This window comes from Primulina huaijiensis, chromosome 9 (assembly GCF_012295235.1).
Source record: "Primulina huaijiensis isolate GDHJ02 chromosome 9, ASM1229523v2, whole genome shotgun sequence".
NCBI classification, from domain to species: Eukaryota; Viridiplantae; Streptophyta; class Magnoliopsida; order Lamiales; family Gesneriaceae; genus Primulina; species Primulina huaijiensis.
This window is the reverse complement of record NC_133314.1, coordinates 15,561,047-15,587,660: the sequence shown is the minus strand read 5'-3', so window position 1 is coordinate 15,587,660 and position 26,614 is coordinate 15,561,047. Positions and strand designations below refer to the sequence as shown.

The window sequence follows — 26,614 nt, the reverse complement described above, 5'->3', positions numbered from 1 at the left end:
AAAACCCGTCTAAGATCGTGTATCCAAAATCATCCTTGAAATTTTGTATTATTTAATTTGTTGAATTATTCGTCTTGATTTTCTAAATAAAGTTGAAATCATTTTATTTGCAATACTTAGTGTGAATATAAATTTTCAATCTTCGTGGGAACGATATTATACTCATCATATATTAAAACTTGATAATCGTGCGTTTGTGAGTGAAAAACATTCGACATAATTCAAGCTACCATTATGAATTAACTGAATAAAGAAGATAATGTATTATCGAAGATGTTTAATCTGAAAATATAAGTTACGGGAGTTGGTTGGACTTTAAATGGTCAGGAACATATAATTATAAAAAAAAATAATAATAAAAATATTAAAAATTCTTAATTGAAAATGATTGAAATCGAGATTATGACATGCGAGGAGCTAGCTGCCCTCACAAGACCCAAAAAAATACATATGTATATATATACATATATTATAATTTTAGACCCAAATTTTTAAATTTTTTTCAGCTAATACTAATGCCTACCAGCCCACAATCAGCGCAAAAAAAAACATCATTTTTTCCTTAATAATTTTTACATCAAAATATTAGGCTCAAATCTTTAAAGTTTTACATCCAATTATTAATAGACAGACTATAATCTTGTATATGATGCTTTTTCCTCACTAGTCACAGACTTCATGCGCTTTGATTAACAATCATTCTAATTCATATTACTAACTATTTCATATTTTATACTCTCCACAAAATCTAGAATTTCACCAAATTTTAGGTTCGTATTTTTCTTCTATGTTCATCGATCATTCAATTGTGTTTAAATTTTGTGCCTTTTTTCAAATCAGGAAAGAGTTCATGTGTTTTTTTCAACTGTAGAGTTTATAATTTCTATTGGATTTTGTCTTCATTGCGGATTTTGAACGAGTTGTTCTTCGTAATTTTTCTGGTATTTTCCATCGACTAACATGTGCTTCTAACCTTGTGTAGCTTGTGCTAGAGGTTTAAGACACATTATTGTTTGTAATCGATTAACTGATGTCCTTGTTTTACTTTATTAATTATAGTATATTGTTATACTTAACCATGATTCTGACTCCGTCTCTTCCTTATGTGTTTTTTTTAAAAAAAATTTATTGATATTAAGATCGATGTATGTTTTAAAAAAAGTTTTTATTGATATCAAGGTTGGTGTCTCTACCGACCCGACATCAGACTTGGCCACTGGCCGGGTTCCATCCGAGACGGACAAATCCTGACCCTTGACCAGCCTGCTCGAAGCGAGTTACAGCCCAGGTCGTGGAATGGTGGTTCGTTCTGGGTCAGATTGACCATCGGTTCCGGGTTCGATTCGACCTTTTTCTAAAAAAACTTTATTATTTAAATAAATATTTAAAATACAAAAATAAGGCTTGCACTTATATAGTTATAACTATATAGTATAACTATATAAGATACCTATGTAACCTTTTTTTGATGTAGATGAATCAAAGCTCACGTAGTTCTTTTACTTTTAGGGGTGACATTGCTCAACCGCTCATTTAGCATGTATCGTTATTCCAGATGTTCTCTCAGTTTCATCTTGGTCTTCTTTGTTAATTTTAATATGTTGTCTTCGATTTTTGGCTTTTGACCAATCATTAAGCAAATATTGGGCTTCCAAATTTTTCGGCCTTAAGTTAAAATCTCTCTCATCCAATGTATTTTCCCACATACTAAAAGCTTGCTCCACTGTAGTAGTTGAAATGGGACAATCTAGAATTTCTTTTGTCATCATTGACAAAGTTGGATATACTAGTGTTTTTTGCGACCATCATCGTAATATGTTGAAAGTTTCCTCATCTGCATCGCTAAAATAAAAGAAGTGGTAAAATAATTCTCAATTTTTTGATTAGAACTTGAGGATTTTTGTGGAAGTTTCGTCTGTTCCCTTAATAAAAGTTGTGTTTTAGTAAGTTTTGAAGCGATATTACAGGTGGTAGTAGATTGTGATTCATGTGAAATAATTTTTCCACAATATTTAGGTTTATATTCAATGAATAAATATAATATACATGAATTTTAATATTAAATAAAATCAATGAGATATATGGAATCATTTCCGTAATAGTATCTAAAGAATCATAATATAATGTTAACATTTCTTGTAATTTGTCTAATTTAAGTCTATAATGCAAAAAAAAAAAAAACCACATAAAAATATTTCATGAATTTTTTTAAAAAATTTTTTCCAATTTTGTTGTCATGGCATAAATACATTGAACTAAAGTATTATCACTAGATTTAATATGTTCACTAAAAATACATGTAATGTTGCAACAACGTGTTGAAACTAAATTAGAAGTATGATAATAAATATCGGATAATTGATCACTAGATCATTAAATTGTTTTAAAATTTCACACATATTAATTCATATGTTCCATTGATTTAAAAACAAATAAATATCACGAATTTGAAAATGTTGATACAAAATATACATAATAAATATTTATATTCAAAAGACGATAATAACAATTTATATGTTGAATTCAACGGGTTGGAACGTCTCGTGCAAAATGTTTAGGCCTTATACTATTTATTGTGCGAAATTTGCCTAATTATTTCGTAAATTGGAGATGTGTCCATAGATAATGAATTGCGGTCCTAATTGGATGAATATGTGATTCTAAATATTTTAGTTCATCCTAAACACACAAATTTAAAATATGATATGTGCACCTAATACGAAAAAATTTACCACCTAGTTATTATTTACATAATTGAATTAGATTACTAATACTAAAAGTATTTTTACTACCATTATGAAAAGAAATTGAAAAAAATTGAGAAGTTGGACCATATTCTTCTAAAAAAAATATGAGTTGAGAAATATTTTGTGTCTTGTGTGGTTCATTAAAACATCTATATACAAGAAATTTTTTTAATGTTCCAAAAACTATCAATCCAATGACATGTAATACTTATATATGAACAATTTTGCCAGTGATCAGTCTAAATATCCGAAAAAAAGAAACTTTATTATTTAAATTTGCAAATTCTTTAATTAATTCTTTTTTTGTTCAACAAACAATTTTTTAAGTATATATTTGAGTGTATTGCATGGGATACATCTAATAGAAGGATTTGCACTTGTAAAAAGCAAATTGTAAAAAATTAATTTATCACTAAATATAATAAAATTGTTCAACTGTACAAAATTTCTTTGTTCCTTATCTAAATTTAGCTTCGAAAAATTTAAAAAGTTGAGAATCGCTACTTGATTGAGAAGAGGATGCCGAATGAGAACGATCAATACCGATTTACACCCCGATGATTTTTCTCGACATTCATTAAAATTTCATAACCATCTCCTTGTTGAAATTTGCAACTTTTTGAACAATATTTTGCGTTTGGCTTGAAACTAACCGGAGAAAAGTGTCATCTTTTTGAAATGTTCGGTTAAGATATCTGATTTCCGAAGAGGCACCCCCGAGTTTTACTTTTAGGCGTTGTCGGATTGCTCATATTTTCTTGACTTTGATGATGATATGTTTGTTGAACCTTTTGTTCTCGTTCTTGATGTTCCTCGTCAGAAAAATCAAAATCATAACTGTTGACATTGAATGAAGCAAAATCGCAATGCTCGAACTCGGGGTGGCATGATGCCCTCTCCCTTTCCTTTACCACCCTTACGACTTGATCCGGGCTCTGGTCATATGTATAAATATGAAATTGAAGTAATTATGAAAATAAATCAACAAACGACGATAAATTAATAATCATTACTTGATATTTTGATAATCAAGAAAAAATTGATAAATAGATATTAAAATTGAGATAAGTTTGTGTAAAAAAATGAAGGGGTGAGAATATTTTTAGGGAGAAAATCAGACAAAATTTTTTTTCAACGGTTAATCCGTCGATCTAGGTTGAACCGACGGGTCGACCGTTGCACAACGTCCATGTCATCGTGGCCGTTGATTTCAAAGAATAATAATAATAAAAACTATCAAAACCAGCCCGATGGGTTAACAAACGGTCACTAAATTGAGACCATTAATCTCCAACGATTACTTGATCCATTGATTGTTTATGTTGATTCAAAATATAAAAAAAAATTAAAAATAACTGACTCGTCGAGTCGAACCTGTCCAACCCTACAGGTTGACGAGTTTTCAACATGTAAACCATAACAGGACGTTCTTATCACGTTCCCAATCACGGTTCCCAATCAAACTCGTTGTCCTGGTTAACTATCACAGGTCGGTTCAAATTCGGATCCAAGTCTACCTACCATCTTGAGGGGGCCAGCCTGCCAGTGTATATACTTTTTGTTGGTACCAAATATTATATTCTATACTTGGACTGCTGACTTTTAAGCAAGTTTCCATTTCATTAGGGGGCATGCGTCTGCATCATCACTTGTATAAAATATGTTCATTTGGTATCTTACGCTGTGTTTGGTATCTAATTGAAGGGGGAAATGGCGGACGCTGTTGAGCTTCCGATTATCGACCTCGCTTGTTCCGACTGCAACGCCTCAGCTCGTTCCATTCGAGAGGTCTTTAATTCCAGTGTGTTTCAACTTTTTTTTTTTTTTGTGACAATTTTTTATGATTACTGCGAGTTTGGGTGAGATTCAAATTACAATAATTTCTTAGCTGTGCAACTGATGTGATATAGCACTTTCCGGAGCTCTCTAATTGATCTTGATATCAGTATGTTATGATGGTCAATTGTTCTTGTATTTCACTTCCTTAAAATTTCTTCTTCTTTTTTGGCTTCTGTGTGGACAGTGGATGGCATAATGCTTTGAGAAAAGAAAATTTTGACTTTTGATGATTCAGAATAAGATTCTTGTAACATGGAAAGTTGAAACTTGGGAATAGCCTCATGAACTTAGTTGATGGGGAGAGCATGAGTAATTTTTTATCAATATTATGTTTTTTTTATATGAACCCGCTCACAAGTGATGAAACCTGAAACAAATAAATGGAATGGAACCCGAAGACCCATAGGTTTGCATTGAAAATCTCTACCATTACCTAAGAGCTAAGACCTTGGTATGGTTGCAGGCGCCACGATTGGTGTTGAAAATCTCAATTGCTAAGTCAAGAATGAAAGCCACGGAGATCTTATTATGTGGGAGTATCAAATTAATAGAAATATTTCTTTTACCGTATGTTCTCATGATGTAATGCTTTTTCTCCCTACTTTGTACATTTAGACATGGTTTTGATGCTATGCTATAATTTTGATTGCTACTTAATAGATTTTGTTTCTTCTGCTGCCTTCGTAAATGTTACAGCCTCTAGTATGTAGCCTGTAAGTTTACACGTATCAATTAGTATATATATATTTTTTTTTTACATTTTCCACGCTCTCTATGGTTACACAAATTATGTGGAGCAAAAAACAATTTAGAAGGAAATGGAAAACTAGAAAAAAATTTCAGTTTTTTTTTTGCCGCATAAAAGAAGCATGTGCTACTGTATTTTTTTCTTGAAAAAAGAATATGAAAATCATAAAGTGGTTAGATGACCTATTGACTATACTATAGATGCTAGATTTTTGTGTTTGCCACTTGAATTTTTATTAATACCTTCTCATGCCATGAATGCTGATACAGGCATGCATGGAATACGGTTTCTTTTACCTTATAAATCATGGTGTCGAGGAATCCTTGTTGCAGAAAGTGCTCGAAGGAAACAAAATGTTTTTTTCCCTTTGCCTTGAAGAGAAGATGAAACTGGCTTACAAGAACTATAGAGGTTACACGCCACTCTACGCTGAAAAGCTGGACCCTTCTGCCAGTTCAAGAGGTTTTGATGCTAATGAATCTACTATCTTACGTTTGTTTTAATGGACCCTAAAGAGAGGTGAAGCCGTGGAGTCTTGTGCTATCAGGATTACATTTGTTTTTGTGCTTTTTATGTGCGATACCTCATCCATAAAACTTCTCTTGATACCCGTTATATATGCTATAACACCCACTCGTACTTTTCTTTGAGAAAATCCTTCAATTTACTTCCAAGTACAGCCAACTAAGATTGAGCAGGATGGTGTTCCAAATAAAATGAATCTGAGATCAATTGAAGAAAACCATGAAAATCTAAACAATTCGTTTGGATAGTAAAGAGATATCTTTTATCCAATTGATTTTTGTTGTTGTGTTAGGTACTGTTAGTCTGGGGATGCATTTTAAAATGGTAATCACAAGTGCTGTTTTCATTTGATAATTTGGTGCTTCTGCAAGTTAGAGAAGGTGCTAGGGACTTTGATACCTTTTGTGTAGAACTATATGACAGTGGACAGTTTTATTAAGCTCTGGACTGACTCTCTACTACTCTCTACTCCTATAATTGTGCAGGTGACTCAAAAGAAAGTTTCTACATTGGTCCTCTTGAAGATACACCATCTCATGGGAACCTGAACCAGTGGCCATCAGATGGTATTTGCTATTTTTTTTGTCCATCATCTCTGGTTTTCTTGAAATTCAATCATTTAAACCTTTATCCCCTCAACTGAATAATCGTTTATTTTGAAAGACCCATTGTTTGCTGTCTTTTCCTTGTATGCATTTTCCAGTTTCACGAAAATCCAATTATTTTTGTTGTTTTCTTCCGCAATGGGGGATGATATAGAACCAGTTATGACCATAATTGTTTATTGGGATCTCCAGAGGTTTTGCCAGGCTGGAGGTCTATCATGGAAGACTATTATGAACAGGTCATGTAAGTGTTGTCCCATCATTATTATTGTATAATGGATCTTCGTACTTGAGAACACCATGTCTGCAATTTTGAAATGGACATGAACATGTTCTGCGTTGTGTAGCTTGCTGCCCAATTAAATTTTTTTGTATAACTGCATTCCAAGACATGGTTCTTGAGTTTAATTGCATTGTTGTCAAATCTCATGAGCTGGAGATGCATGTAAAGTTGCTGGCTATTGCATATATTAACTTTTCTGATCTGACTTTAGATGCAGCATTGGTAAATTTTTTATGGGGCATACTAGATTTCATTGACATGGCTCTTTCTGGATTCTCTGAGTTAGGAATGCTGGGAAAAGGCTCCTCAAATTATTTGCTATGGCACTGAACTTAGACAAAAACTTCTTCTATGATGTGGGGGCATTTAATCCACCAAATGGTTTTCTTCGCTTGTTACGTTATCCAGGTTTGATATAAGAATTCCATATATGATTTTGGGCTAAACTTTTAGGTAGCATTACTTTGCGAAATTATTGCTTTGAATAGCAGTTGAGGTAGTTGCCCTAATGTTATTAATTTTCCAGGGCGACTAAATATGAAGCAGGTTTTTTATTCTTTACTATCTGGTTGACAGGCGAGTTAGGATCATCTGATGAAGAAATATATGGTGCTTCTGCTCATTCAGATTATGGCATGATAACTCTTTTGGCAACAGATGGTATACGTGGACTTCAGGAATGTTTGACTTGCTCCTTTAATTATGCGGCTGTTTCTTTTTGTGCAGTAGTGGATGTTCAATGTGTTAACTAGCTAATTTGATGCTGGCAGATTTGCAAAGAAAAATTCAAGGAGCCTCGAGTGTGGGAAAATGTGCATCATGTCCCCGGGTTGGTTCACTGTTCTAGCTTCTTTTTATTGATGAATAACACCTTCATGCATGCAATTCTTCTGTGGCATACTTATCTAACTTTTCATAATAGAAAATAAATTGGATCACAAGTGATATCTAACTTTTCATAATATCATTGTTTTAGCTTAGCTCAATGGAAAGAAAACCCTTTTCCTTATCCTCTCAAATGAAAGTAGTCAAATAGGGTATGTAATGACTAGAAAGATTGTTAGAACCAAATTTTGTCAGAAAGGAGTTCGTTTTGATATTACTCCAACGAAGTAAGCTAAACGAAACTATTGCACATGATGATTTTGACACTTGAATCCCAAATAAATTGACATTAAAACACTTTAATGCTAGATGTAAATTGTTGTTGCTTTGATTATTATGATGAAACATGGTATTAGTTTCTTTATATTTTGCAACTGTAGAGTGAAAACTTCATCGTACTTGGTTATTGTTTCGAAATTTGAACTGCAGGACTTTCATTGTTAACATTGGTGACATGATGGAGAGGTGGACAAATTGTCTGTTTCGGTAGTTATTCTCTTAAACTTCTTCCCCATATGACATTCATTAATTTCCATTGGATATTTGGTCTAGCAGTTTTCATACTTATCTATCAAAAAGACCTCTTTCCATTGTTCTTTCTCTGCGCTGCCATATTGTGCAGGTCGACCTTGCATCAAGTAATGCCAACTGGTCAAGAGCGATATTCGGTATTTAGTTTTTCAACCGTCATCTTTGATTTATATGATTTTACATATTGCAAATCTTATTTCTAGACTTGAGTCGGTAATCGGTTGAAGTTGGTTTTATTTACCCTTCAAAGATCCCATCAGATAACCATTAACTTCTATCTTGACTGACAATCAACCGTCTGTAGCATACTCTGCACCATCGTTTGTCAGTAATTTTTGGGGGATTCCAACTGAACTTGTTTTTCATAGTCTTATGTTATCTTTCTCGCAAACAAATTTATCTGCCAACTTTTATATTGGATTAGGTGGCTTTCTTTTTTGATCCAAATCCCGATTGTGTGGTGGAATGCTTAAAGAGTTGCTGCAATGAATCAGCTCCTCCAAGGTATAGACAAGCATGCTAAGTATCCTTGGCTGCCCAATAATGAAAAAATATTATCCAAAACCAGGTGTTCGTATTTAGTTTTTATCACCCCCGGCCTCTCTCTTTGGCTGGATCATTTTTTTCACTAACCTGACTCACTGGCCATAACTCGACCCAGAACCGAGATCTAAGTCTTTAATTTTTCCACGGCTAGTCTAATTTCGAGTATATTTGTATAAATCATTTGCTTTCATATGTTTAATTTGTCATCCAAGTATGTTTTGTTATTTGTTTGCTTTAGAAATTACTTGAAAAGGATGTCCACACCTGCTTTGATTCCTTGTTCATTAGGCCATTTGGAAGTTTGCTTTGAAAATTCCCATGAATGAGCTATAATAAGAAACCTGGGGATGAGTCTTTTTCATGCTAATTGACTTTTAACTTTTAAACTTGCTGAAGAGCATAGCTTATGAGTGCAGTAATGATCCTTGTCTGTGACCAACACTAGAACATTCACTATAAAAAGTGTCGAAAATAATGTAATGAGCATATGCTCTGAAGGGGCTGAGAGGTTATTTTCTATAGTAACACGTGTGTGCATTAGGCGTCAATCGAACCCAAAACTATAGTTTACCTGCTTGAGATGTTGTTACGTCTACGTTTCAACACTTTCATGCATCAGATGTGACTTGAAACCCACACTTGAGCGCGGGAAAAAACAACAGCTCGCCTAGAAGCAAATTATTTGGCCACATTTCTTACGTTGTAGGATTGCGCAGGCAAGATTTTAGGTTCCCATGGGACTTGAACTTAGGACAGGAGTATGAACAATCTAATTTATCACCGAGCTGGTTGATTGTTGAAGACTAAGGTAACATTTTCTCAATCTACAGATTTCCTCCTATTCGTGCTGGCGACTACCTGGAGGAGCGTTTTAAGGTTACATATGGGTCATAAGATTCATATTTGATCGATCCCGTCATATTTGGGGGCTTCTGGCCTAATGTTTCCTTCCAAAGTCTCAATAATTCCATGGTATATTTTGAAAGGTATTGAAAAATTTGTAGTAATTGTGTTTGATAATGTGTATATGAATGCGGCTTCAACGTTCGTTTTCTTAGAAAATATGTTTGTGTTTGTGTTTTTAAAGTTGATAGTATTTATGTGTTCAAATTAATAGATTCTAAATTTTGTGATTTTTTTTTATTTTAAATACTTAAACTGAAATATTAAGTATTGTCTATCATATAATCAATTAATTGTTACACTTTGTCGGCGAACTTATTGTACAAGATTTTTCCAGTACGATTTATCTGGTTAACGTGATTTACAAGGTATTGTATTAGTCTGAGATTTACCTATTGCACACGGCAGGGACCACGGATTCTCACGTCATAAAAAATATTAATTTAAATGTTAAATCTCTAAAATAACTAATTTTTATATGTTAGTTAAAAAATTAAAAAAAAAGTCATAAATAACTCCGATATTTTCCAAAAAAAAATAGCCAAATATATTACAAATTTAAATGAAATTTTTTTTATTTATTTAATTTTCAATCGAAATTAAATTTTGATGTATCCTTTCAATTTCAAACCCAAATAAAAATAGCTATCGTCTCGAATAATTATGTTTCGTTAATTTTTGCATATACAATATGTTTAAACCAAGGTTATAAAATTCGCTAGGCGTTAGTCGGGCGAGCGCCTAGCGCCTAGGAGGGGACTAGGCGCCGCTAATCGGATTTTACGATATCAACATAATAAATCATATACTAGAACTTTAACACAATAACATCAAATTTAAAATATGTTCAAAATATTCCCAACATAGTCTAATGTGTCATCTCAATAAAATAAGAAAGAATTCAGATTTCTTCCAAAATTCACAATAAAATAGTCTAATGTGTCATCACAAATTTACTCCACTTCTTCTTCTCCGAAATTTTCAACAGCTTGTTCTTCATCGGACACAAAATCAATATCATCATTTTGATCATCATCTTCTTCTTCAGATTCAAAATCATCCTCGTGAAGTTCTCTAACTCTAGAGCTTCTTCGGGGTTGTAAATTTTCATCTGCCCCAGTTGCTTCATCAACTAATTGCCAAGTGAACCCCGAACATGGTTCAACTTCATTTTCTTCCCCACCACCCACAATCCAACCTTGTGCATTTGAAGCATCTTTGTCAAGAAGGACGTCGACGTTCCTTTCTTTCTCTCTTTTTTGCTTGTTAAACAATCTAGCATTAAATTGTACAAATACTAGATTGTTCAGCCTATGAACATCCAACCTATTTCTTTTCTTCTAAACAAAATCGAGAAAGTAATTAGTATAGTTAGGAATATGAGCATATACTTTAAAAATTAATAATTTATTTTAATTAAAGTTTAAACTTACTCCTTCAAATTCACTCCAATTTCTTTCGCACCCAGATGAACTTGTAGTTAATGAAAGAATCCTCAATGCCACTCTTAGCAAGTTGGGTGTGTGAGCACCGTAGGTACTCCACCATGTACATGGATCAAATGTATCGTCATTTTTTTCACATGCTTTTGCAGCCAATGCTTTCCCAAATAACCCAGTCTTCTCTCTATATTTTGCAAATTCCTTGTTAATAATTGTATCTTGCAGTTCAAACTCATCGGCATGCAAAACTTCCATGCATTAAAAAATCCCTGCCGCGACCTCTCCATAAAGAGCAATAGAACTATCTTTGTAGTAGAAGTAGGGATTCAACAAAAAAGCTGTCGTATGCAATGATGTATCAAGTCTATCTTTCATTTTTGACTCAATAATCACTATGATAGGTTGATAATTTGATTCGACATTGTTAAAGGCCACCTTTGTAGAACCCGAAAATCAGATTACGTATAAGCCATGCATAATTGCTACTATTTAAATTAAAAATAAATTTTATAAATATATGAAGTGTTTTATTTATTTTAAAGGTAGATGTTTAGTTATATCTTTTCAGGATAAATACGCGAGGTCGGACCGGAGTTTGGAGATTAGAGATAAGATTAATAATAAGGAGATATTCTTAAATTTAATTTAAGTCAAGGAATAATTTAATTTAAAGAAATAGAATGTTTTAGAATTTATTTAATTAATTAGAGCTAAGTTGGTAAATAAATTCTTTTAGGTTCAATATTTAATTAAAACTTAAATAAAATATGTAAACAAATGGGGTTGAATTAATAAAGGTCAAATATATTCAAGAAATTTAAACATAGCATTTAAACATTTAAATTTGAGGTCATGTATGCTATGCAAGATTTTATCCTAAATGGAATTGTTAATTCACTAGAAAATATAATGGGGCTATTAAACCTTAAGCATTTAAAATATGAAACTAAAATGATAGTATACCATGCAAATGAGTAATAATTTTCGGTTAAGACAATTCAAAGGTGTAGTAAATCTATTCATGTTACTCTCAATGACCATTAAGGTGAATTCATTCCCTCACTTTAATACACTAATTAGTAGTAAATTGAAATGTAATAATATACTTCATTTCCCCTTAACCTATGAGCCTAGAAAATGAGCTGATTGTGCATTGAGAATAAGAAAATGTATCGGCCAGCTAGAGGAGGAAAAACAATTCAAATTCCATTCTATTCCTTCACTTGTAACTCTCAACTAAATGCACTTCAATGCCTATTTATCACCTCCTATAATACTCATCTCTATTGTTTAGCAATCACACACCATTACCTTCGAAAATCATCAGAAAAAAATATCAGCTAGAATCGTGAGAAAACAGCTGAAAAACAAGGAAGAAAACCAACTCCGACTCCGCCGCTCGTATTCGTCGTATTGATTTGTTTTGTGACAAAACAAATTTCAAGCATGTATATATTGTTTCTTTTCTCTTCAATCAAGTCATATAGATATTTTTAAACCATTATATAATCATGATTCAAGTAACCAAACGAAATGGACAGCAAACTTTCCAAGCAAAATCTGTACAGGCCTTCTCGGCCATTTGCTTCAAGCTTCACGGTTTGTTGTGTTCTTTTGATTTCAGGAGGTTGGGTCGGTTCCAGGCACTCAAGGCTGCTTCTAGGCATAATTTAGAATGTGTTAGAGTGTTTTTGGGTCATTTGTTTCAGTCCATACACGCACAAACAAAGAAATGACAGCAACTTTCCCATATGTGCAGAAATGAGTCACGGTTTTGGCCATTTGAGTGGTTAAGGTGTGTGTTCGAATCTTGGCTGTCCTAGGGACTGTAGCCATGGTTAGAACCCTCACTTATCATGTCTAGGACGTGGCCAAGGTGTCCTTTCAAAACTTGGTTCATGGTTCCATCAGATTTTTAAAACAGCAACACAAGCATCACTCGAAAATTTCTGCTTCTGGTTTGTGTGAGTGATTTCGGTTTTGAGGTGTTGGGATGGGCTGTGGCTGGCTTGTAGCCCATAGCCATGGTTCATACCACACTTCATCATGTCTAGATCAAGCCATGGCTGATCATATAGCCACTGGAACGATCTAAGACGACAAAACAATTCAATTTACACCCCTGCACAGAATATGTACTCTCGGCTAGCATGTTGTATTGTCCCATTTGTTGGCTCGGTTTGTGGCTGGCTTTTAGCCCTTAGCCATGGTCCAAGCCATGCCTTAGGATGTTAGTAAGACTCCTTGGGCGGTGGTTCAAGCCCATAGTCATTAATTTCAGAATTTTCACTACAAACACACAAGTTGCTACTGCTGTAATTTGACAGCAACTTGCAGTTCGGTTTCGGTGCTTGTGTGAGTTCTTGGTTGGCTTTTAGCCCATGGCCTTTGACTGGACAGTACCTTAATGAGTTAGGAAAGCCATGTTTTTGGCCGTTCGTGATTTGGTTGAGTTTAGAGGTCGTACGAGAATTTACGGTGAAAGGTGCCAAAATGACTCTCGAAAGAGTGTTTTATGTTTTTGTGTTCCATTCACCTATTTTCGTGTTTTACAGTCCTTGTGCATATTTTTCAGTATGTTTGAGGTATTTTTAATCATGGTTAAACGTTGGTGTAAGGTTGGTTTGGGTTGGTATGATACCATGATTAAAAATCAAGTGGTTGGGCCTAATCGTCTCATTTTGGTTCTATTGTTGAGTTTTGGTTCTATTGTCAAGTTTAAGTCAAGATAATATTATTTGAATGTGTCGCATATTAGAATTAAGTCGCAGTAAGCCTGGGAACGATTCAACTCATCCGGTAAAAATAAGGTTATAATTATATTACGTGCATAAAAATATAAAATGTTTATTTTTGAGATATATTCTATATGTCTTGTGGCCACCTTATGTTTATGGGTTTGGAAGTCGGTAGGCGCAACCGAGGACCTCTCCACCCGGTGACTTACGACCGGTTTACGATTATGTATGGGTACGGACATCCAGTCCAAGGGCTGTGATTGATCTCTACCGCCCAGTATACTGTGATTTAGTCTGATCAGGCGCTCACGTTATGTTATGGGCCACTAGCTTAGACACATTATCTCTACCAGAAAATTATGATATGATATGACAGAGCTCTATTGAGCAAAGCTTTTACGTATGATTTTCACTGTACGCTTTACGATACTTTATTTTTACGTTGCATGCGATTTTATGATATATTTACTTGTTATTCACGCTATATACATGTTGAGTCTTTAGACTCACTTGATTGTTATAGGTATTGATGAGGTCGAGACCGCGGGCGGAGACTAGTGAGCGATCTTGGGACAGCAGTAGTAAACCCGATGACCTCATGATTTAATTTATGCACCTTTTATCATTCAAACTTGATTTTAACATGTTGGATTATTTTTAAATTGTTGTTTGAAATACAATGTTGACTCCCGCTGTTATTTTAAAGTTAAAATTATTTACATGTTTATGTTATAAATTGGGCAAATTATTTATTTATGTAGAAAAATTTTAATAATTCCGCAAATTTATGAATACGAAATACGGGCCTTTACAGTTGGTATCAGAGCCGACCTCTCCTAGTACGGTGTGGGTTCAGGGACGAACCAAGCGGAAGCTGGTGGGCATGTGAGGCCCGGGGCCGAAGAGGGCGGGGGGTGATCGCCGGTGCCATGAGGTTGCACGGACAATGAGCGGCTCCTGGCAGGCTTCTAGGCGGAGGGAACATGAATGAACCGATCTGACACCGGAAAGAGAGGGATTCCGAGACTGTTCAATGTAATGGACTGTACAGTTGAAGAGGGCTTAAAAGATTTGATATGTACTACTCATACCACGAAGGTGCATCTTCTTTTCGGTAGCTCATAACATAAGAACTCCAAAGTTAAGCATGCTTGACTTGGGGCAATTCTGGGATGGGTGACCTCCTGAGAAGTTTCCTAGGGTGCGTGTGAGTGAGGACATAAGCACGCTGGAAAGACTCGTCTTGGTACAGTGAGGACAGTTGTCGAATCTGGGGCTTTACAGTTGGTATCAGAGCCTATGTTCTTGTAAAGGGTTGTACTACTACTGACCTCAAGAAGCTCATAAAGTCACGTCTTCAGTCTGTAAGTTTACATTTACGCATTTTATTTAAAGCATGAATTATTTTAACAGCATGTTTTCTTGAAATGTTTTTACGTTTAGATTTTTAATTATTTCAGTATTTATTTAAATTTAAGATAAATTATGGAATTATGCATGTTAGTTACGTATGGGCTATATATGGAACAGTATGCCTCCTAGACGCCAGGTTGGACGCCCGAGAGGTGGTGGTGAGCACCGTCATGAGGACGGTGAGGGTCAGAGGCAAGAGAGGCAGGGACCTCCACCCCCTCCACCAGACCTGAATGCCCAGATGTTAGCTGGGATGACTCAGTTCTTCGCACAGTTCGCGGGGAACAATGTTGTGGTAGCTAGACAGACGAGGCCTGAGGCTGTCTGTGAGCGGTTCATGAAGATGAGGCCGAAAGAGTTCTCAGGGACGACAGATCCTTTGGTTGCAGAGGGCTGGATTAAATCCCTTGAGATTATTTTCGAGTTCATGGGGCTTGAAGATGGAGATAGGGTTCGTTGTACGACTTATCTGTTTGGAGGATACGCTCGTCTGTGGTGGGAAGGAGCAACTGTAGCTTTGGATATGGCTACTTTGAGCTGGACGCGCTTCACAGAGGTATTCTACTCTAAATATTTTACTGACGAGGTTCGTTCCAGGTTGACCAGGGAGTTTATGACCCTGAGACAGGGAGACACGACTGTTACGGAGTTTATCCGTAAATTTGAGAGGGGTTGTCACTTTTTACCCCTAATTGCAAATGACGCTAGTGCAAAATTGAGGAATTTTATGGATGATCTGCGGTCGATCTTGCGCCGTGATGTTAGGGTGGCTGACCCTACTACCTATGATGTTGCTGTTTCCAGAGCTCTAGCGGCAGAGCAAGACCAGAATGATATTGAGTGCGATCGCCAGGGTAAACGACCATTTCAGGCACCACACCGTCCTCCCCAGCAGCAGCATCAGAATAAGAGACTTTTCCACGGTCCACCCAGGAACAGAGGGCAGCAGCAGCAGTAACAGGGACGGGCAGTCCCGAGGACAATGGAGTATCCAGTCTGTGCCAAGTGCTCACGTCGTCATGCTGGGACTTGTATGTATGGTTCGGAAAAGTGTTACAAATGTGGTAGTACTGACCACATATTGAAGAATTGTCCTCAGAAGAATATGCCTACCCAAGGCAGAGTTTTTGCTCTCCATGCTGCGGAGACTAACCCAGAGACGATGCTCATGACAGGTATCCTAAATCTTTAAGTTGTATTTGAAGTTTAATGTTTTGGGTTATGATTTTGAACTTAGAATTTATGATAGGACTGCATGTTCTAATCAGTGTTACTTACGGGAATTTAGGTTAGAAGAACTTTGACATTTACATGACTATAAGCATAATTCTTGTAAACTATTGGGTTTAGTTTGATATTCCAATCTTTCAGGGAGAATCTTTATAGCCGGTTCAGCTACGAAAGCCTTGATAGATTCAGGGGCTACTCATTCATTCATTTCAGAAACCTTTGCAAATTCTCTCAAGATCAAGACAATTGGGCTAGACATAGTGTATTTAGTAGCATTGCCTTATGGAGAGGATATGACAGCTTCTAATGTGATCCGAGACATAGACCTCGAACTTCATGGTAATCTCGTTTATGCGGATCTTATCGTGCTACCAATGCCCAAGTTTGATATCATTCTGGGTATGGACTGGCTTTTGAGGAACAGAGTCTTGATTGATTTCCAGCGGAGATCTGTTCTAGTTCGACCGCTTGGGATGGAACAATTCTTATTTGAACCAGACAGGTACTTTCATTTACCGCNAAATAAGAATTGTTCCATCCCAAGCGGTCGAACTAGAACAGATCTCCGCTGGAAATCAATCAAGACTCTGTTCCTCAAAAGCCAGTCCATACCCAGAATGATATCAAACTTGGGCATTGGTAGCACGATAAGATCCGCATAAACGAGATTACCATGAAGTTCGAGGTCTATGTCTCGGATCACATTAGAAGCTGTCATATCCTCTCCATAAGGCAATGCTACTAAATACACTATGTCTAGCCCAATTGTCTTGATCTTGAGAGAATTTGCAAAGGTTTCTGAAATGAATGAATGAGTAGCCCCTGAATCTATCAAGGCTTTCGTAGCTGAACCGGCTATAAAGATTCTCCCTGAAAGATTGGAATATCAAACTAAACCCAATAGTTTACAAGAATTATGCTTATAGTCATGTAAATGTCAAAGTTCTTCTAACCTAAATTCCCGTAAGTAACACTGATTAGAACATGCAGTCCTATCATAAATTCTAAGTTCAAAATCATAACCCAAAACATTAAACTTCAAATACAACTTAAAGATTTAGGATACCTGTCATGAGCATCGTCTCTGGGTTAGTCTCCGCAGCATGGAGAGCAAAAACTCTGCCTTGGGTAGGCATATTCTTCTGAGGACAATTCTTCAATATGTGGTCAGTACTACCACATTTGTAACACTTTTCCGAACCATACATACAAGTCCCAGCATGACGACGTGAGCACTTGGCACAGACTGGATACTCCATTGTCCTCGGGACTGCCCGTCCCTGTTACTGCTGCTGCTGCCCTCTGTTCCTGGGTGGACCGTGGAAAAGTCTCTTATTCTGATGCTGCTGCTGGGGAGGACGGTGTGGTGCCTGAAATGGTCGTTTACCCTGGCGATCGCACTCAATATCATTCTGGTCTTGCTCTGCCGCTAGAGCTCTGGAAACAGCAACATCATAGGTAGTAGGGTCAGCCACCCTAACATCACGGCGCAAGATCGACCGCAGATCATCCATAAAATTCCTCAATTTTGCACTAGCGTCATTTGCAATTAGGGGTAAAAAGTGACAACCCCTCTCAAATTTACGGATAAACTCCGTAACAGTCGTGTCTCCCTGTCTCAGGGTCATAAACTCCCTGGTCAACCTGGANAGAGCAGGAAAGTCGCAGGGATGGCTCATTTGGTGGTTTCGAGACCTCTTCAGTTTGAGATGCAGATGTTTGATCTAGAGACATATCCTCGAGGTAGAGTTCCTCGTCTATCTACTTTGACGATTCAGTCTTCTCTTCTATACCGTATTCGCAGTGGACAGTTAGCAGACGAGCAGTTGGCAAAGTGGAGGCAGAGAGATGAGGCCAAGGTCAGTATCTTGTATACAATCAGAGACGGTATTGTGAGATATCGAGACAGAATGTGGGTTCCTAGCGGCGATTCTATTCGAGCAGATATTTTAGCTGAGGCCCATATGTCGCCGTACTCTATTCATCCAGGGAGTACAAAGATGTACAAAGATCTGCAATTATTATATTGGTGGCCCGGAATGAAGAAGGATATCAGACGTTTTGTGTCCGAGTGTCAGCTAGTGAAAGCGGAACATCAGAGACCAGCAGGTATGCTCAAGCCTCTTCCTATTCCCAATTGGAAGTGGGAGAACGTTACCATGGACTTCGTTGTCGGATTACCGAAGTCAGTCAGAGGGTCAAATGCTATATCGGTGATTGTTGATCGTCTTACGAAATCAGCCCATTTCTTGCCCATTAAGACGACTTTCTCCATGATTCAGTATGCAGAGTTGTATATCCGGGAGATCGTCAGACTTCATGGTATTCCCGTTTCTATAGTGTCTGACCGAGATCCTAGATTCACTTCATCATTTTGGAAGAGTCTACATTCAGCTATGGGTACGAAGTTGTTGTTTAGCACAGCTTTCCACCCACAGACAGATGGTCAGTCCGAGAGAGTTATCCAGATTTTGGAGGATCTTCTTCGTGCATGTGTCCTTGATTTCTCTGGGAGTTAGGAATCAAAGCTACCGTTGGTGGAGTTTACCTATAACAACAGTTTTCAGTCGTCTATCGGTATGGCTCCATATGAAGCACTGTACGGTCGTAAATGTAGTTCTCCTATTCTTTGGTATGAAGTAGGAGAGAGATCAGAATTGGGTCTGGAGATTGTGAAGCAGACTGCTGATATAGTAGTCAAGATCCGTGATAGGATGAGGACTGCTCAGAGTAGACAGAAGAGTTATGCGGATCAGAGAAGGAGAGATTTAGAGTTTGCTGTTGGTGACCATGTTTTCGTGAAGATAGCACCGATGAAAGGTGTCATGCGGTTCGGGAAGAAAGGAAAGCTCAGTCCGAGATTCATTGGACCATTTGAGATCCTCGACAGAGTTGGGACATTAGCTTATCGTGTTGCTCTTCCGCCGAATCTGGCCGGAGTACACAATGTGTTTCACATCTCCATGTTAAGGAACTATATGGCGAATCCATCACATGTCTTGAACTTTGAACCATTGCAACTCACTCTGAACTTGACATATGAGGAAAGACCAGAGCAAATCTTAGATAGGCAGGAGAAAAAGCTTCGGAACAAAATGGTCAAGCTAGTGAAAGTCAAATGGCTCAATCATTCGGAGGAGGAAGCTACACGGGAATCTGAGCCGGAGATGAGGAGTCGTTATCCCGAGTTATTCGGTAAGTTTTAATTTCGGGGACGAAATTCCTTTAAGGGGGGCAGAGTTGTAGAACCCGAAAATCAGATTACGTATAAGCCATGCATAATTGCTACTATTTAAATTAAAAATAAATTTTATAAATATATGAAGTGTTTTATTTATTTTAAAGGTAGATGTTTAGTTATATCTTTTCAGGATAAATACGCGAGGTCGGACCGGAGTTTGGAGATTAGAGATAAGATTAATAATAAGGAGATATTCTTAAATTTAATTTAAGTCAAGGAATAATTTAATTTAAAGAAATAGAATGTTTTAGAATTTATTTAATTAATTAGAGCTAAGTTGGTAAATAAATTCTTTTAGGTTCAATATTTAATTAAAACTTAAATAAAATATGTAAACAAATGGGGTTGAATTAATAAAGGTCAAATATATTTAAGAAATTTAAACATAGCATTTAAACATTTAAATTTGAGGTCATGTATGCTATGCAAGATTTTATCCTAAATGGAATTGTTAATTCACTAGAAAATATAATGGGGGGTATTAAACCTTAAGCATTTAAAATATGAAACTAAAATGATAGTATACCATGCAAATGAGTAATAATTTTCGGTTAAGACAATTCAAAGGTGTAGTAAATCTATTCATGTTACTCTCAAGGGCCATTAAGGTGAATTTATTCCCTCACTTTAATTCACTAATTAGTAGTAAATTCAAATGTAATAATATACTTCATTTCCCCTTAACCTATGAGCCTAGAAAATGAGCTGATCGTGCATTGAGAATAAGAAAATGTATCGGCCAGCTAGAGGAGTAAAAACAATTCAAATTCCATTCTATTCCTTCACTTGTAACTCTCAACTAAATGCACTTCAATGCCTATTTATCACCTCCTATAATACTCATCTCTATTGTCTAGCAATCACACACCATTACCTTCGAAAATCATCAGAAAAAAATATCAGCTAGAATCGTGAGAAAACAGCTGAAAAACAAGGAAGAAAACCAACTCCGACCCCGCCGCTCGTATTCGTCGTATTGATTTGTTTTGTGACAAAACAAATTTCAGGCATGTATATATTATTTCTTTTCTCTTCAATCAAGTCATATAGATATTTTTAAACCATTATATAATCATGACTCAAGTAACCAAACAAAATGGACAGCAAACTTTCCAAGCAAAATCTGTACAGGCCTTCTCGGCCATTTGCTTCAAGCTTCACGGTTTGTTGTGTTCTTTTGATTTCAGGAGGTTGGGTCGGTTCCAGGCACTCAAGGCTGCTTCTAGGCATAATTTAGAATGTGTTAGAGTGTTTTTGGGTCATTTGTTTCAGTCCATACACGCACAAACAAAGAAATGACAGCAACTTTCTCATAGGTGCAGAAATGAGTCACGGTTTTGGCCATTTGAGTGGTTAAGGTGTGTGTTCGAATCTTGGCTGTCCTAGGGACTGTAGCCATGGTTAGAACCCTCACTTATCATGTCTAGGACGTGGCCAAGGTGTCCTTTCAAAACTTGGTTCATGGTTCCATCAGATTTTTAAAACAGCAACACAAGCATCACTCGAAAATTTCTGCTTCTGGTTTGTGTGAGTGATTTCGGTTTTGAGGTGTTGGGATGGGCTGTGGCTGGCTTGTAGCCCATAGCCATGGTTCATACCACACTTCATCATGTCTAGATCGAGCCATGGTTGATCATATAGACACTGGAACGATCTAAGACGACAAAACAATTCAATTTACACCCCTGCACAGAATATGCACTCTCGGCTAGCATGTTGTATTGTCCCATGTGTTGGCTCGGTTTGTGGCTGGCTTTTAGCCCTTAGCCATGGTCCAAGCCATGCCTTAGGATGTTAGTAAGAGTCCTTGAGCGGTGGTTCAAGCCCATAGTCATTAATTTCAGAATTTTCACTACAAACACACAAGTTGCTACTGCTGTAATTTGACAGCAACTTGCAGTTTGGTTTTGGTGCTTGTGTGAGTTCTTGGTTGGCTTTTAGCCCATGGCCTTGGACTGGACAGTACCTTAATGAGTTAGGAAAGCCATGTATTTGGCCGTTCCTGATTTGGTTTAGTTTAGAGGTCGTACGACCGGTTTACGATTATGTATGGGTACGGACATGTAGTCCAAGGGCTGTGATTGATCTCTACCGCCCAGTATACTGTGGTTTAGTCTGATCAGGCGCTCACGTTATGTTATGGGCCACTAGCTTAGAGACATTATCTCTACCAGAAAATTATGATATGATATGACAGAGCTCTATTGAGCAAATCTTTTACGTATGATTTTTCAGATATGCACGTAGTTATAATTATTCATGATACGATTTTCACTGTACGCTTTACGATACTTTATTTTTACGTTGCATAAGATTTTATGATATATTTACTTGTTATTCACGATATATACACGTTGAGTCTTTAGACTCACTAGACTTTATTGTTGTAGGTATTGATGAGGTCGAGACCGCGGGCGGAGACTAGTGAGCGATCTTGGGACAGCAGTAGTAACCCCGAGGACCTCATGATTTAATTTATGCACCTTTTATCATTCAAACTTGATTTTAACATGTTGGATTATTTTTAAATTGTTGTTTGAAATACAATGTTGACTTCCGCTGTTATTTTAAAGTTAAAATTATTTACATGTTTATGTTATAAATTGGGTAAGTTATTTATTTATTTAGAAAAATTTTAATAATTCCGCAAATTTATGAATACGAAATACGGGCCTTTACAACCTTGATATCTTCTTTAGCTTGAAGAAGCTCCCCATATAGAAACCCCATGGATGGCTTTCTATCTCCGTCAACCAATCGGAGAACTCTTACCAAAGGAGCAAATATTTTCAAACAAAGTGTCACACCATTCCAAAAACTCATGCTCATCACTGTAGAGTAAGCCAATTTCCCTTTGTTTGTCTTTGACCATTTACAGTTCTCCCACATATCACTTGTAAACATGACCCTTAAACTAGATTTTTTCTCAATCAAACTTTGCAATGTGAGGAAGTTTGATGCAAACCTGGTAACTCCTGGCCGGACTATGTCTCTTTTCTTCGTAAAACTTCTCATCAATGACAGTCTTATGGTGAGCATAAATGAAAATTGTAAAAGACTTTGCTTGGTCGATAATCTTTTTAAATCTTGGAAGTTTGCCAATACTTTCAAGCATGAGATTAAGAGTATGAGTTGCACACGAACTCCAAAATATCCCTGGTCGTTTTTCTTTCATCAATTTAGCCGCAGTCATATTGTTGGTGGCATTGTCTGTTACAATCTGAACAAGATTATGAGCTCCTACTTGTTCAACACACTTGTCAACATACTCAAAAATAAGTCCAGCTGTATGTGCCTCGTCTGAAGACTCCTTAGACTCTAAAAATACAGTACCCTCCTTGCAATTAACACAAAAATTTAATATTCTTCTTCTTTTTCTATCACTCCATGCATATGTCATAATCGAGCACCCATTCTTTGCCCATTCTTCTTCGTGATTCTTCAACAGTTGCTTTGTTCTTTCAACTTCAGCTTTCAAAAGTGGCTCTCTAAGTTGATATTGAGTTGGAGGCTTGAACCCTGGTCCAAATTGACCCACTGCCTCCATTAGTTGCTTGAAGCTATCATTATCAAGAGCATTGAATGGGATTCCATTTTCATAAGCCCATCTCCCAACATATTGTTGAACTTGTTGAGTTCTCTCTTTGAAAAGAGCCTCATTTATATTTTTTTGTCGAAGCACTTTACTCCTACTTGAACTTACATTTTCTGGAGTAATCATCGATGCATATCTATCCATGGGGGCAAGTAGATGAGGCTTTTTAATTCCATCTATCCCTTCAATTTCAGCATCTTCTTCTTCGTCTAGAGAAATATTCACCTCCGCTCTACAACTTTCTTCTTCCAATATTTTGTTTTTCTTTTTGTTCCTCCCTTCTAAAATAGCATGTTTGCACTTATTACGATCTTCTTGAGATGCGATTCGACACCCAGATACATTTCCAGGTATATTTTCTATGTGCTCTTTGATTCTATAGACTCCACCAGACATCATTTTCCCGCACAACTTACATTTAACTTTGTCGAGGTTCTTAGGATCAATCAACATACCAAACTCCCATCCGATGTCATTCGACTTTCTTTTAAAAATCCCAGATTCAGGCTGAGTGAGGGATGCAGCCGACGATGGATTGCTTGCCATTGTTACCCTCCAAATCTTGTTGAATACGAAACACTTAAAACTTTTTAGCAATAGACCTGAAAATTTGATGTGATAACAGCACACAAACAAATGATAGTACTAAAAAGCTCAAAGTCACTCCATATATTTTGACAATGCACTGCCACAGCATCACAAAATCTATACAACATGATATTTAAATGCAGAAGTTAACTGTTAATGAAGCTGTATCAGAAGTTGTAGATGCCGAAATAATTAAATATATGGCCACAGAATCATACAACTTTCCAAAATTGTGGAAGGAGTCTGGATACTTTCAAAAAAAGAAAACTAACTTGGATCAATTATTTCACAATGCAGTGATGAATATATGATCAAGAGCTAACTATGTTATGCGATAAGTTGATGGTTTATAACACCATCTGATCCTTGTTAATGGTTAGAGCTTGTTTTTTGACAATCAACACCAGCAATTAGATCTCATTCATGGAGCCTAGTGCCAAAAACAAAACAGCAATGTACAATAGGCAATGAACTATTAAGCATACAAATTGTCAATTTCAGAACACATTTCAACGAGTAATTCAAAATAATTCTCAAAACATATCAAGTTGATAACAAAAACACCCAATACTTATTCCATAGTAGGTCCAAAAAAAGAGAATCAAGAGATGACTTGAAGATTGAAGTATGTGATATACAATGAACAATACTACACAAAAGAAAAACCTGAGTAAGTGAGCAACAGTTCTTCGGATTTACAGCAGGAGTTTTGGCCGAGAAGGAACGAAAGAATTGTAGCAAACCTAGCCCAAATTTTATTTTTTTAAATGGGCTTGTTAGTGGATCAAAAAATTTTAGAAGCCCAAAAGTTTTTTTAAAAAATAGCAGGCCCTAGGCGGCTGGCATCCACCTAGGCGCGCCCAGGACCGCCTAGCGCCGCGAGCACCTTATCGGTGAGGCTGACCTCCGCCTAGTGCCTAGGCGGCCGCCTAGACCGTGTTTTAGAACATTGGTTTAAACATGTAAACTGATAATTATAAGAAAAATTGTACACACACCGATTGTGCAAAATAAATAATATATATAAAGAATCTGATCTTAATTTAGACGGTTTAGTCATCCTACTAAAAAACCGACTTTCAAATTATCATGTTACGTGTTCCACGTTATGAATTACAAATATATTTAGAAATCACCAAATTATTTGTATAAAAATTCATCCGTTATCTTGGTAAATTACAAATATTTTTTACTATAGTTGCATCATTATATTTGTAAAAGGTTATATATTATCTAAATAATAATAACAGTCCGCCATAAAAAAATTATAAATATTTTCAATATAGTTATTCATTTTTAAATAATAGTTAACTTAATTTCAAAAATAATTATCTGAAAAAAATAGTATAAAGACACAACACTTACGCGACAACACTGTGGGGACCCGGACGCTAATCATCTTCTTAATCGTCATTGGGATAATTGGATCAATGTAATTAATATGGGTCTACAATTTTTTTTTTTATATAGCGCGGAACGTAATGGAATCAATCTAATTATACATATCAGTATAATAGTACAAGTCTTGTACAACAAACATCAAACTCAAACTAAGGTGTAACAACTAAATGTCAAGTGTTCCAAACCCTATATATATCAAAGTCCGAAGTCTCCACTCTAATCACGATCTCTCTCATCTTCTTCCTGACCCCGATCCTGTCCCACCTGTTGTCATGCACACATACAAACACGACAACAGCCGGATAATTCCGGTGAGAAATACATCCCGGTATAAATCAACAAAACATGCAATCATATAATCGATATAAAAGCATGAAACAAATATCAATCACATGTATATCGATATAAAACTGTAAATAACTCGTGACTCTACAGCTCAGACTAGACTCATTCCTAGTCTAGGGATCCCGGTTTCCAGACGTTGGCATACTATATCGAATCTCAGTAATAGAAGTAAATCCACTCCTAATCAAACATCGATATAAACCAAACATCTAGTGTCTTGACCTATCCGTCAAAGCCTTTGGCACCTCCGCCAATAACTCCTCTGTGACAATGTGCAATGGGCCAGTGACTACTCTATCACAGTCTGGCACCTCTGTCACAAGACCAATCGTCTAATCACGCTTTCTATAAATCAATAGAACAAGCATATCAATTCAAATCAATGCATATAATAACAATAAGTATGTGGTTTAGGGAAACTCAAGTTATATCTAACTCGAGTCATTCTCCCGGGTTCGACATTGACTTATACCTTTCTTTTTGTAGTCTCGGTCTGAAGAATAGAAGTTCTGAATTCAAGACTGTCTCTGTAAATATGAAATGACATATCGAGAATATTAATATCAACATTCCATTCTCAAGTCAATACTGAATCTGATCAATCTGAATTCAATTCAAATTAACGGCATAACGGCACAGTCTCAATATTCCCGTCAATACAATATCACCAGATATTAATTACAAATCATAACCCATATCCGTCACAATCTGTAATCAATCCATACTCCAAATGTCCTGTTGTAGCTGTTGACAAGAGAAGCACAGTATTGTGTCCGGATTCAAATTCTGACGGTTAGATCTTGTAAAATCAGAATTCTAGTCTTCGAAGGAATTTTTGCAAAGTTTCTGTAGCTATTCTCGTTTTGCCTTTTCTCTCAAGTTGCTGAATGAAAGATTTTAACATATACATGTGCATGGTGAAGACAAGTGTCCTCAAATCCCATAATTGCACTTTAGACCTTGAAGTCTTCACTATTTGCAATTTGGTCCTCACAACTCTTTTTAATTC

General features: G+C 36.3%; 1 protein-coding gene and 1 pseudogene across 1 annotated transcript; one reads left to right on the top strand and one right to left on the bottom strand.

Moving 5' to 3' along the window:
• Positions 1-4,323: 4,323 nt before the first annotated feature.
• Positions 4,324-9,842, top strand: LOC140984508 (azadirone synthase LFS-like). Its single transcript, XM_073451977.1, has 11 exons — positions 4,324-4,535; positions 5,604-5,796; positions 6,345-6,425; positions 6,657-6,708; positions 7,034-7,155; positions 7,324-7,425; positions 7,519-7,576; positions 8,062-8,118; positions 8,255-8,300; positions 8,588-8,667; positions 9,540-9,842. The coding sequence occupies exons 1-11, from the start codon at positions 4,458-4,460 to the stop codon at positions 9,601-9,603; spliced, it is 933 nt and encodes a 310-aa protein (XP_073308078.1). The 5' UTR covers positions 4,324-4,457; the 3' UTR covers positions 9,604-9,842.
• Positions 9,843-10,957: 1,115 nt separating this feature from the next.
• Positions 10,958-24,143, bottom strand: LOC140984507 (uncharacterized; annotated as a pseudogene).
• Positions 24,144-26,614: the final 2,471 nt, after the last annotated feature.

Excerpts from the sequence above, each read along its gene's own strand:
- LOC140984508 (XM_073451977.1), top strand. The coding sequence starts at position 4,458 with ATGGCGGACGCTGTTGAGCTTCCGATTATCGACCTCGCTTGTTCCGAC. Across the intron at positions 7,426-7,518 it reads TGGTATACGTGGACTTCAGG|TTTGCAAAGAAAAATTCAAG; the intron begins AATGTTTGACTT and ends GATGCTGGCAGA. Across the intron at positions 8,668-9,539 it reads AATGAATCAGCTCCTCCAAG|ATTTCCTCCTATTCGTGCTG; the intron begins GTATAGACAAGC and ends CTCAATCTACAG.